A 12,516-nucleotide genomic window follows, 5' to 3' on the forward strand; every position below is an offset into this window, starting at 1 on the left:
CAGTCACCAATGATGGTCTACCACTCCTCTCTTCATCATGAACGTTTTCTCGTCCACTTTTAAATAAACGTACCCATTCACGGACAACTCCTTCACTCATAACTCTTGGTCCGTACACGGCACAAAGCTCACGATGAATAGCTGCTGCAGAATATCCTTTGACTGTAAAAAACCTTATGACAGCACGCACTTCACATTTGGCGGGGTTTTCTATTGCAGCACACATTTCAAGCTGCCACAAAAACTAAACTAGCACAGGTACGACCTTCACTCAACCACGGCTTGATGCCGACTGACCTGTTGAGTGCGTGAACGCACAGATGGCGTCGCTACTCCCCCCACAACCCGCACTGTGACCAATCAGAGGTTACTTTCTGAACCGCCCTCGTATATTGCCTTTTCTTAGCCATGTGTTGGATGCGTCTTGATCGATGTGTGGCTGTGTTAGATGATACGGGTGCTTGCCATGTAGTGTTCTCTTTTTCCAATTTACTTTCTTCATATTTGTTGATGTTATGTGATCTAGAGGGTTGTAGAAGTGGTTATGAAATTGCAGTGGTGTAGCCGATGTATTTATATGAGTGATTGCTTTGTGTATTTTGCTAGTTTCTGCTCGTTCTAGAAAGAATTTTCTTAAATTGTCTACCTGTCCATAATGTAGGTTTTTTATGTCGATAAATCCCCTTCCTCCTTCCTTTCTGCTTAATGTGAATCTTTCTGTTGCTGAATGTATGTGATGTATTCTATATTTGTGGCATTGTGATCGGGTAACTGTATTGAGTGCTTCTAGGTCTGTGTTACTCCATTTCACTACTCCAAATGAGTAGGTCAATATTGGTATAGCATAAGTATTTATAGCTTTTGTCTTGTTTCTTGCTGTCAATTCTGTTTTCAGTATTTTTGTTAGTCTTTGTCTATATTTTTCTTTTAGTTCTTCTTTAATATTTGTATTATCTATTCCTATTTTTTGTCTGTATCCTAGATATTTATAGGCATCTGTTTTTTCCATCACTTCTTTGCAGTCACTGTGGTTATCCAATATGTAATCTTCTTGTTTAGTGTGTTTTCCCTTGACTATGCTATTTTTTTTTTTTTTTTTTTACATTTGTCTGTTCCAAAAGCCATATTTATATCATTGCTGAATACTTCTGTTATCTTTAGTAATTGGTTGAGTTGTTGATTTGTTGCTGCCAGTAGTTTTAGATCATCGATGTATAGCAAATGTGTGATTTGTGTGGGTATGTTCCAGTAATATTGTATCCATAATTTGCATTATTTAGCATGTTGGATAATGGATTCAGAGCAAGGCAGAACCAGAAAGGACTTAATGAGTCTCCTTGGCATATTCCACGCTTAATCTGTATAGGCTGTGATGTGATATTATTTGAATTTGTTTGGATATTAAGTGTGGTTTTCCAATTTTTCATTACTATGTTTAGGAACTGTATCAATTTAGGATCTACTTTGTATATTTCCAATATTTGTAGTAACCATGAGTGGGGTACACTATCAAAAGCTTTTTGGTAATCAATGTATGCGTAGTGTAGCGACCTTTGTTTAGTTTTAGCTTGATATGTCACCTCTGCATCTATTATCAGTTGCTCTTTACATCCTCGTGCTCCTTTGCAACAGCCCTTTTGTTCTTCATTTATAATTTTGTTCTGTGTTGTATGTGTCATTAATTTCTGTGTAATGACTTAAGTTAATATTTTGTATATTGTTGGTAGGCATGTTATGGGGCGATATTTAGCTGGGTTTGCTGTGTCTGCTTGATCTTTAGGTTTCAGATAAGTTATTCCATGTGTAAGTGTATCAGGGAATGTGTATGGGTCTGCAATGTAACTGTTAAATAATTTATCAATATAATGGAAGGAAACATTCCACGTGGGAAAAATTATATATAGAAACAAAGATGAGGTGACTTACCGAACAAAAGCGCTGGCAGGTTGATAATTTAGTTAGATGTGAATGTGTTGAGGTGAACTACTTTAGCCAGAAATTTGCTATTTCATCTTTTCCAGGGGCTCTCCAACTGTGAGTAGTATTAATTGCTTGGGTGACTTCATGTTGCAAAATTAGCACTTCAGGCATTTGTGGTATCATCTTGTATGTGTCTGTTTCCGCTTGTATCCACCGTGCATGCCTGTTATGTTGTACCGGGTTTGACCATACGTTGCTCCAGAAGTGTTCCATGTCTGTTATGTTTGGTGGATTGTCTATTTTAATGTGTGTGTTATCTATTGTCTGGTAAAATTTCTTTTGGTTTGTGTTGAATGTTTGGTTTTGTTTCCTTCCATTTTCACTTCTTTTGGATCTTCTAAGTCGGTTGGCCAATGCTTGTAATTTCTGCTTCTTTTCATCTAATTGCTCAATCGCTTCTTGTTGTGAGATTTTACCTAACCTTTTTCGTTTTTTTTCTGACATTTCATTTCTTATAAATTGTGTTAGCTGTCCAATGTCTTTTCTCAGTTTTTCTATTCTGATCTGTAGCCTGTGTTGCCATGCTGGTTTTGTGGGTTTCTTCTGTGTGTTGGTTTGTTCTGATCTCTGCCTAGTGTGTATATTTAGTGTAGTGAGTGCTCCTATATAAACCAGTAGTTGTAACTCTTCCATAGTTGTGTTTTCATTTATTTTGTTGTGTATGATTGTGTTGATAGTTTTTATTGTTGTTTCGACTTGTGGGTTATTTGGCAGTCTATGCAAGAATGGTCTAATGTCTGCATTTGTGTCTTTGTATTCTATATATGTCAGCTGAAATTTCTCTTCTATATCTAACATGTGTGTCTCTTCGTGTTCTATTTGTGCTTGTTCTGGTGGCTGTCTTAAGATTTCGTTTTCCTCTGATTGTTTAATTGATGCGTGTTGGTCTTTGTTTGTTTGCTCTGGGATGTTTGAGTCCATTACTGTATTTTCTTCTTCTTCTTATTGCACATTATTTTGTTCAAGTATTTGTTGTACTTGTTGTTTGATGTTCTCTAATTCTGACTGGGGTATCCTGTTATTTTTGAGTATTACACGAATCTGATCAGCTAGACGTTGTTCTGTTAAAAATTTTAATTCTGGGTATCTGGTAATAAATGTTGTGTATACTTGTGATCTGTATCCAGTTGTGTTGGTTCCTAGGTTTGTTGATTGGTAATAACAGAACATGAGGTGTCGATTAACTTCATCTGACCATCTCATCCTCTGTCTTTATTTTCCTTCTAGGGTGATTTCAGGAAGCATATCCTGCAAAACACCTCTATTTGGATTTAAATCATTTTCCAGTTGGCTAGCAGTGTCGTTACCATTGTGGGCGGGCATAGGGTTCAAGCGTCGTCCCCGACCATGACGGCGCTTGTCCGAGGCTTCTTTAGTTCTGTCCTGAACCAACTAATCACACTAAAAGGGGGGTTAGCCCTATTAGTGGTTTGTTCTTTTCGTTGCCTTTTACAACTGGTAGAACATAGCGGAGGCCTATTCTTTTCCCGGGCCTCCACGGGGATTATTATTATTATATAATTCTGTTAATTTTTTTTATCAAGCCCATTCTCTGTGTTAGCAAAGAAATTCTTCACTGGGTACAATCTACAGTGTAACAGCTCCTTTTAAATGCCTTTTTAAGTAAATTCATTTTTGTAATCTCTTTAAAATTGATATTGGTCAGAAGCTGAATACACTTGGATTAGTAACTGTAATAAAAGCTGTTGTCAACAGTCCCGATCACTGATATAAATGTTGAAGCACAGTTTTGTATTTATCTTCACTTACAGATTTGAGGAAAACTGATTACAACGATAACGTGTAAAAATTTCAAGCATTTGGATTTCAAACCCATACAGTTCTGATGTAGTAGCATAAAGGTATAAGTAATAATAATAATAATAATAATAATAATAATAATAATAATAATAACAACAATAGAAGAACATTACATAAAATTTCTTGAAAGTTTACAAAAAGAAAAACATGAGCATTAATGTTATAATTTTATGATCATATAAACTAGAAGAAAGAAGGAAATGTAAAACAATGAAAGGCAGCCATTCGCCAGCAGATTAATGATGGGTGGTGCATAAACATACTTAAAAAATAAAAGTTCTTATCATTCCTAGCTTTTTGTTTGATCTCATAATTTCGTTTTCTACTAAAAATCTTTTTTCTTAAATCACCACATTACATGAAGCCCTAGCCCAATATGCAAATTTTATATGCCACTGTAATCAAATATTAAAACTCAATTACTTACTACTATGGGGCATCACAGTTTCTTGGGTGGAAACAATTACAGCCTTGTCCCTTGCTGACAGCACTACAGCTAAACAAATTAGATGATGATCGCGGCCATTGCGAACAAGTGTGAGCAACCGAACACAGTGTGGATCTGTGCGTGGATCCGAAAACTTGTCTACGCAAATCCATGACGAGTAGCTCAAACCAGTCTGTGGTGGGAACATTCTGTCACCTAAAATCCAGATACAAATAAAATTAAAATGTAATACAATAAATAGTTCTTGTGCATGAGTACAGGTATGAAACCTCATTGGTTAACAGTGCAGTTACCATACTCAAGGAAATTAAAAATGTTAGTTAGCAACATTTATCAATTAAATTTGCAAAGCATGTACTAACTATTGTAACAATGTGAGAAAACTGCTGGCTCTATGACCTAGAAAATTGTGCAGTCAGTGCTCAAACATTTGCAGCTTCTGCATTTTCCTGTAAACTTCCAAAACATTTGTCATTGATTATTTTTTACTCAATCAAGCAATGGCCCAGAGGTCAGTAAGTTTAGAAGATAATTCTTTGCTATGACTACACTTACAAAATCAGAAGGTGTCATTACTTGCGACTCACTTTTGTGCATGACACAAACTTCAAAAGTAATTTATTTTCAAGAAAAAAGCAAATGGTTTCAAGAGGGCACATAAAATAAGCTAAATTGCAGTGTCAAATAGACAATATTTTTATAACCACACATTTTATCATCAGACACATTGATGATCTAATGTGCTTACAGATATGATTTTCCACACACATCATAAGTATTTGGTGTAACAATTAGTTTATACACTCCTCTTGGGCGTAAGGAGAACGAAATTGAGAGTTGGAGTTTGAATGCATAAGTTTGTGAGATGGAAAAGACAGACAAGACAACTAATCCACACATAATACTACAAGTACATACAGAATAACATCTTTCGTGACAGTGCTGAATGAGTGATTGCTGTGATCTGGATATATGGAAGGTCAGAAACTACCATGTGAAACTAGTAAGTACTGTCTCTTTTTAATATTTTTCTGTGGTAGTTTATTTTGCCAGTAAGTCCAAATAAGGAGTGAATTCAAATGTGCCAAGAAAAATTGGGTGCCATAGGCTGTTAGAACTATTATGGCCCATTTAACATATTGTACCACACATGGCATGTCAACTGAGAAGTAAGTCCATGACTAACATACAAGATGTTCATAATTCAAGTTTCAGTTTCAAAATTCTGTAAACAGAAAACCACTCCTCACAATGACATCGAATTTGAACAGCATATTATTGAAGCAAGGGAAAACACCATGGGGGTATAAAAACAATTTAACGAAAATCTGACCAATAGCTCCTTGAAGCATCACACACTGCTGGTAAAGCTCTTTTACAAGAACGGTGACTGTGCGCCAGTAGCCCTACAGGAGTTCCACACATTCAAGGGTACGAAAACAGGCATTGGTCTGATGCCTGCTAAGACTCTGGAGCAAATGATTACAAGATTCAAAAAGACAGGTTCCTTTGAAGTGCAATGTGGCAGTGGGAGGAAAGCCACTGATGCGACATTTGTCGAAGATGAGGCCACCGCATTGCAGGAGACATCAAGCGGTGGTGTGCAAATACACAGTGCATGGGGAATTCCTCGAAGGTTTGACATGCCATTGAGGGTGGTGCATAAAATCCTATGAAACATCCTGCACTTCTATCCATATGAAATCACCCATATTCAGAAGCTGTCCTGCCACCAAGATATACTTTTTCCCTGGAATTTCTTGCTTGCATGGAAGCAGACAATGAATGGCAATGAAACATTCTGTGGGCAGATAATGCCCATTTCCATCTCCAAGGAAACTGCAGAATATGACCAACAAAAAATTTGTTTGTTCATCAACTGGTACAACTTTATTCTGCAAAGGTGACTGTGTGGTGGAGGTTGATGGCACTTTGTGTCGCAGGGCCATATTTTTTCAAGGAGACAAGTCCTGCCAATCCTGTTACCTCATCACTGGTAAAAGCTGCAAGAGTCTTTTGCACACCAGCATCATTCCAACCCTTCAGCAGTGTGTACATGTGTGTAGGATCATTTCTATGCAAGATGGCACTCCTCCACACACTGCATAGCCAGTGAAGTGGCTGCTGCAGAAACATTTCGGAAATTTAGAATTATCAGCCATCATTTTCCTACAGCCAGGATGACCACATCACCCGATCTCAGTATTGTGTCCGGGCTCCACTTACAAATGTAGCTGAATTGAAGGTATGCATTTCACAACACATTCTGAACATGACCTCTAAGACATTCCAACCTGTTGTGGAATGTGCAGTTTCTTGATTTCAACTTGCGGCAGAAAACGGTAGACAGGTTATTGAACATGTCTTGCGCTAGTCTCATGACAATTAGAAACCGAAGTCATTTTGGTTTTTACGTGGTTTTTGGTTCCAGAATGACTAAAAACTGATTGCAATTCATCTGCCATTTGTAGCTGACTCCATTCATGTTAAGACACTTACAGCACCATCTACGTTAAGACTCTTGCACCACCATCTACTTGTAAAATTTTCTTTACATTTTTTTTTGTGCATGATGTTTCCACCTGTGTCAATAATATGCTGATCAAATTTGACATCATTCTGAGCAGTAATTCTCTTTCTGTAGCATGTAAAAACTGGAAGTATAATTATGGACAACCTGTGCTTACAAGAGAGAAGTGAAAAACTAGTATTTATCAGAATTGAGCTGCTGTCAACAATATATAGGTCTGCTGCAGATGAATACGGTTCCAGAAGATCCAAGAAAAGAAGAATCAGTCATAACATGAATGTAGCTTACTGGCAAACAGAGATCCAGATGAATGTAACTCAGACTACCTATTTAAGCTGAAGAATGTTTATTAAAGTGAGTTAGGATATGTGCTACCATAAAAGACAAAATACATTTCAAAGTATGAAAATGTAGGGTTTTCTAGCAATAAAAAACACAGTATGTCAGGAAGAGGCTGTCAATTGTAGGGCTGACATTCTGCAAGACTTTACAATCAATATGCACCAGAATGAATTTTCACTCTGCAGTGGATTGTATGCTGATTTAAAACTTCCTGGTAGATTAAAACTGTGTGCTAGACTGGGACTTGAAACTAGGGATCTTTGTCTTTCACAGTCAAGTGCTCTGCTGACTTAGCTATCCAAGCATGACTCAAATGCAGTATTGGTGGAAGCAAAGCTGCAAAGGTGGGGTGTGAGTCACATTTGGATAGTTCAACTGGCTGAGCACCTGTCTGTGAAAGACAAAGTTAACTCTTGGTCCAGCACACAGTTTTAATCTATCAGCACGTTACAATGTACTGCAGAAATAACCACACACCTATCTTTAAAATTGCTTACCTACAAAGAAAAAACTCAAATTTGAAGCACATCTGTCTTACTCGCATTCCATGACATTTAATTGTTCTAATATTGACATTCCAGCAAATGGATATTTCCTCATAGCATTTATTGGTGATGAGATAAATTGTTTTGAAGTCACTCCATTTCCTTCTATAAAAATTACCACCTCTTTCAAATCAGCCTCCCTCTTTCATGCTCTGCCTCTCCCTCTGCAATAAATACCTGTTTCCATTCATATACAGTTCTCACTCTTCTAATGTTTGCAAATAATCACAACACTTTCAGAAGTGATAGTGACCAAACATTCTCTGACTTTAATTGCACAATTTTTGCCTGTAGTTATGAATGATATAAAATGTTTAGGCATTACTACTTAGGAAATCTGACAAGAAATTATTTATATAGTAAGACAAATGTACTTGTCCCCACATCTTTGAAACACTCATCTGGAAGGCAGACACAATAACATGTTAATTTGCAATCCTGCTATAGAAAGTATAAACAGAATATTACACAAGTAGTATAATGTAATGTTACTTTTATCAACATCTCATCTCAGTTTCAGGATCTCTCTGTGACTGAAAGCATAGTTCACACAAAAGATTCATTTAAAGTCAAATTACACAGATAAGGGAAAAAAAGATCACAAAATTCACTTAATTGTGCAACAAAAATCTATAAACAGGATTCACCTGATCCAATGCCGCCAACAACACTTGTATCAGCTGGGACTCCTAAACCACCCACAGTGACGACAGGTGGTCCTGATGGGCTCTGAGGTGCTACACTTGGCAGATATAAACATCCAAAACCCTCAGCTGACATATCGAATTCAACAAATGGAGGCAGTATGGAGCTCCCATGCACAGTACGAAAATCACGTGGCGTTGTCATAGACACAAGAGTTTTCACACGTGTTAATGGAACAGGACCACCAGGCTTACAATGAGGCGGTCGCAATGGATAAATACGGTCAACATCATCCATGGAAATGCAGCACAGTGGATCGCCAAGTCGAAGAAATTCTCTGCAAAAGTAATCAGTAGTCCCTTACTAGTGGAAATTATCTACACAAGAACATTATAGATATATTTCAAATGAAAAGTTTCTTAAATAACAGTTATATATTTGCAAATGAGCTTTTAAATGTATGCCTTAAATGTATGCCAGAAATTTTACCTTTTTTTTTTACAGTATTATTCTAAAATTGGCAACACTGCCTTAGCTATAATGATGTAGTTCACAAAATCCAAAGAACAAATAATGATTCATGATTGCTTGGAAAGACTAAAAGATTCAAGGACATCAGACTTTCTAATTTAAGTCATGTGGTCAATATGTTGTATTATCTGAAAAAGATTAATGGTCCAATTACTGTTGTCTTCTTGCAAACAATAACTGTTTCAATTTCCAACTAGAGCCAAAGTGATAAATTACCAACTGTTTGTTATTAACTGTTGAAAAATGTAGCAGCCAGATATAAAAAATATATAAGAGTAGCAGTTGTATCTATTATCTAGCACTGTTATTTATTTAATAAAATAAGAATACCAAATGTTGGCTCTTAACATTGTCAACAATCTGGACATCTTTGTCCTACTATATTTCATATGCCATTATGACACATTCTGGTGACTCGTACTTCAGGATAGCAATCCCACTCTCCAGAAGCTTGTTTCATGAACATATCTTAGTTTGGTTTCTTAATCTACCTCCAATAAACCAAAAATAAGAGAATGCAAGATTTTTCCAAATTATGACAGTATCCTTTTGTTATTTACATACTGTTCAGAAAAAGACTGAGCAGCTGTACCAGCTCAGGTAATGGTGACACATTTTAAAATAGCCTACTGCTTAGTGTAAGCAACTGGATAGATAAAAAATCTTCTCACAAAGCAGCAACAGGAGAACAAACATACAAAATATACTAGTTTGCTAGCATTCTGAGCCAGTGGTTCCTCCTCCTGGCAGAAGGTTTGAAGGGGAAGGAAAAGGGGTGAGGGAAAAGGACTGGTGACATTTAGGAAAAGGGGTAGAATTTGGAAAAGTCACCCAGAATTCCTTGTCAAGGGAGACTTAACAGTCGGGATGAGAAGGAAAGACTGATTGTTGGGGACTGCATTGGATGAGACTGGAAAACCTCTTAGCTTAAAGGAGAGGATAGTGCAACATGCAAGACAAGGACTACTGCTAAAACATCATGCAGGAGCTAATAAGAGCAAAAATCTAAGTGTATTGGATGTGATAAAGGTGGCAGGGGGACAGTGAAAAATAGACACACCAGAAAACTAAATATGTAGAAAGCAAAAAGGGAGTGAGGTAAGGAATAGTAACTGTAAAGAAATGCTGAGACTGAAGAAATTAATGTAAGTTAAGGGCAGGTGGGAGGCGAGAACCAACAACATCATGTAGTGCCAGTTTCCACCTGCGAAGTTCTGAGAAACTGGTGTCTGGGGACAAGACTGCAGATGGCACATGTGGTGAAACAGGCACTGAGGTCACAACTGTCATGTTTTAGAGTGTACTCTGCAACAGGATATTGTGTGTTGCCTCTGACTATGCCCATTCATTCTGGTAACTTTTTGGTAGTCACGCTGACGTAAGAGGCCAAACAGTGTCTGCATAACACCTGCTATACAACTTCTTGTTTAATGGGGTACGTTTTATACTGGCTCTTATGCAAATGCTGTAAAAATGTAAACTTTCACAGCCAGAAATGTCACAGTTAATAAAATGTTCTGGGCTATTATGCTGTGGTCAAATGGAATTCACATTAAAACTCAATGTTTCATCCCCATCTGCAGAGGACATTTTCAATGCGGATTGTAGCTTCTTTGAATGTGCAGTTCACATCCTGGCTCATAGCGAGCGAGAAGCATTTTAATGTGAAATTGATTCGACCATGGTATAACAGCCTGGAACATTTTGTTAATTATGCAAACACTGTTTGGCCTCTTATGTTGGCATGACTACCACCAAGTTAACAGTTATGGTGAATGGGGACAGGCAGAGAATGTATACTGGCAACACACGATATCCTGTTGCAAAGCATGCTCTACAACATGACATTCATGACCTCAGCACCTGTTTCACCACACGTGCTATCTGGATTCTCCCCCCAGACATCAGTTTCTGTAGATGGAAACAGACACTACATGATGTCATTGGTTCTCACCACCCACCTGGCCATAATTCACATTAATGTCTTCAGTCCCAGCATTTCTTCACATTAACTATTCCTCTCTTTATTCCCTTATTTACTTTATTTTCTGACTACTATTTTTTCACTGTCCCCTTCCTACCTCTATCACATCCAAAACACTTAGCGTTTTGTTCTTATTAACTCCTTTATGATGTTTTAGCAGTAATCTTTGTCTTGCATATTACCCTCTTCCACGTTTACGTTCCCAGGTTTTCCAATCTTGTCCAGGCACATTCCTAGCAACCAGCCTTTCTTTCTGTCCTCATCCCATCTGGTAAGTCTCCCCTGACCCGGAGTTCTGTGCGACATTCCTGAGCTCTACTCCTTTTCCTAAATGTCACCAAACTTCTCACTCACCCATTTTCCTTCCTCTTCAGCCCTTCTGTCAGAAGAAAAACCCACTACCTCCAAAAGCTAGCAAACTCTCATATGTTTTGTATGTGTGTTCTACGGCTGCTGCTTGGTGATTAGTTTTTTTATCTATCCAATTACTTATATTTTCAAAAATTGGTTATTTTTGTTGATCTACTACTCAGTATCTGCTGCTCTTTACTGTTTCTTTGTTCTGCTCACCATGGAAGATCACAAGCCCACTGTCCCTTGTCACTTACCATCCCATATTACTTTGGCTTTGTCTCAATTCTCAGGTTAACAGCCACCACCGACAAAGGTCTAGACTACATTTTATTCACATTTCCATACCATTAAATTCAATTTCTGACATTAACATGTACTACTATTCTATTTCTTTGGTTCAGTCATTACAAAGTGTGTCGGCATAACCTCATGACTGTCAGGCACTTACTTCTTTAGTATTATGTAGTCTATCACTATGAGCTGTTCCTTAGAGTCACGTTCTACCGGATATGCACCACTTCCAGTTTGCATTATGTGACTCTGAATCTTGTGTGTGTCATCAGCAATTCAGACCATTTGCACTTTTAATTCCAGTTCTTAATGTCTGTATTCTTGATAAATTTTTTGCCCCATACGTCTGTTGTCTCACAATTTATTTGTTTTCCACATTTCTTAAACATGTGGTACATCATCTAATCTACAGTTTATTTTTTAAGTATCTTGTGGTTGTTTTAACTTCATCTTGATTTATTCATGCTGCTAAGCTGATCTTTGTTATTTATATCGATTGGCCAGAAAAGTTTTCTCTTCCAATGAAATACAATATGACTATGAAGTGTATCTTCACATCTAAGAAACTCTATTCATCACAAACCTTCACAATCAGTCTAACAACATATTATAATGTTTTTTACAGGATCAGGCCACCATTCTTTTATTAAGTGATTCAACTTCAATCCAGAGAGTGAGAAATGAGATCAATGGTAACTACTTTATACTGTTTTCTGGCAAAAAAATACTAATGTGACACTGCGTACAATTACAGAATACTGATTTCACGAAATATGACACACAGACAACAGATTCTAACCTGAGATCTCGTGGTTCTAGAGTTTGGGCTGCTAATCGCTCCAACATGTACTGAAGTGGAGGGTGAAGAGGATGCGTGTCTTCTTCAAGTGCTGCACGGCCGCATGCCAACAACTGTCCAGGTAGCCCAGCTTCACACATTATCTGCTGATTTCGCTCTGATCGAACGAGACTCTTCAGTACCTAGCACAAATAACACAAATACTTCTTTTCCCATTCTTACATCAAATGATCAAACACACAAAAC

The 12,516-nt window shown here is 37.4% G+C and overlaps 1 protein-coding gene across 1 annotated transcript in view; it reads right to left on the reverse strand.

Annotated features, from left to right (window-relative positions):
- LOC124619168 (WD repeat and FYVE domain-containing protein 3) overlaps positions 1–12,516 on the reverse strand; it is a 297,546-nt gene that overhangs the window by 176,008 nt on the left and 109,022 nt on the right. The window contains exons 17-19 of the mRNA XM_047145406.1: positions 12,271–12,452; positions 8,314–8,648; positions 4,229–4,444 (exon numbers count right to left, since the gene is read on the reverse strand). Of these exons, the coding sequence (XP_047001362.1) occupies positions 4,229–4,444; positions 8,314–8,648; positions 12,271–12,452 (733 nt within the window). The remainder of the gene's footprint in view (positions 1–4,228; positions 4,445–8,313; positions 8,649–12,270; positions 12,453–12,516) is intronic.

The sequence above is a fragment of the Schistocerca americana genome, chromosome 1 (assembly GCF_021461395.2).
Source record: "Schistocerca americana isolate TAMUIC-IGC-003095 chromosome 1, iqSchAmer2.1, whole genome shotgun sequence".
NCBI lineage: Eukaryota > Metazoa > Arthropoda > Insecta > Orthoptera > Acrididae > Schistocerca > Schistocerca americana.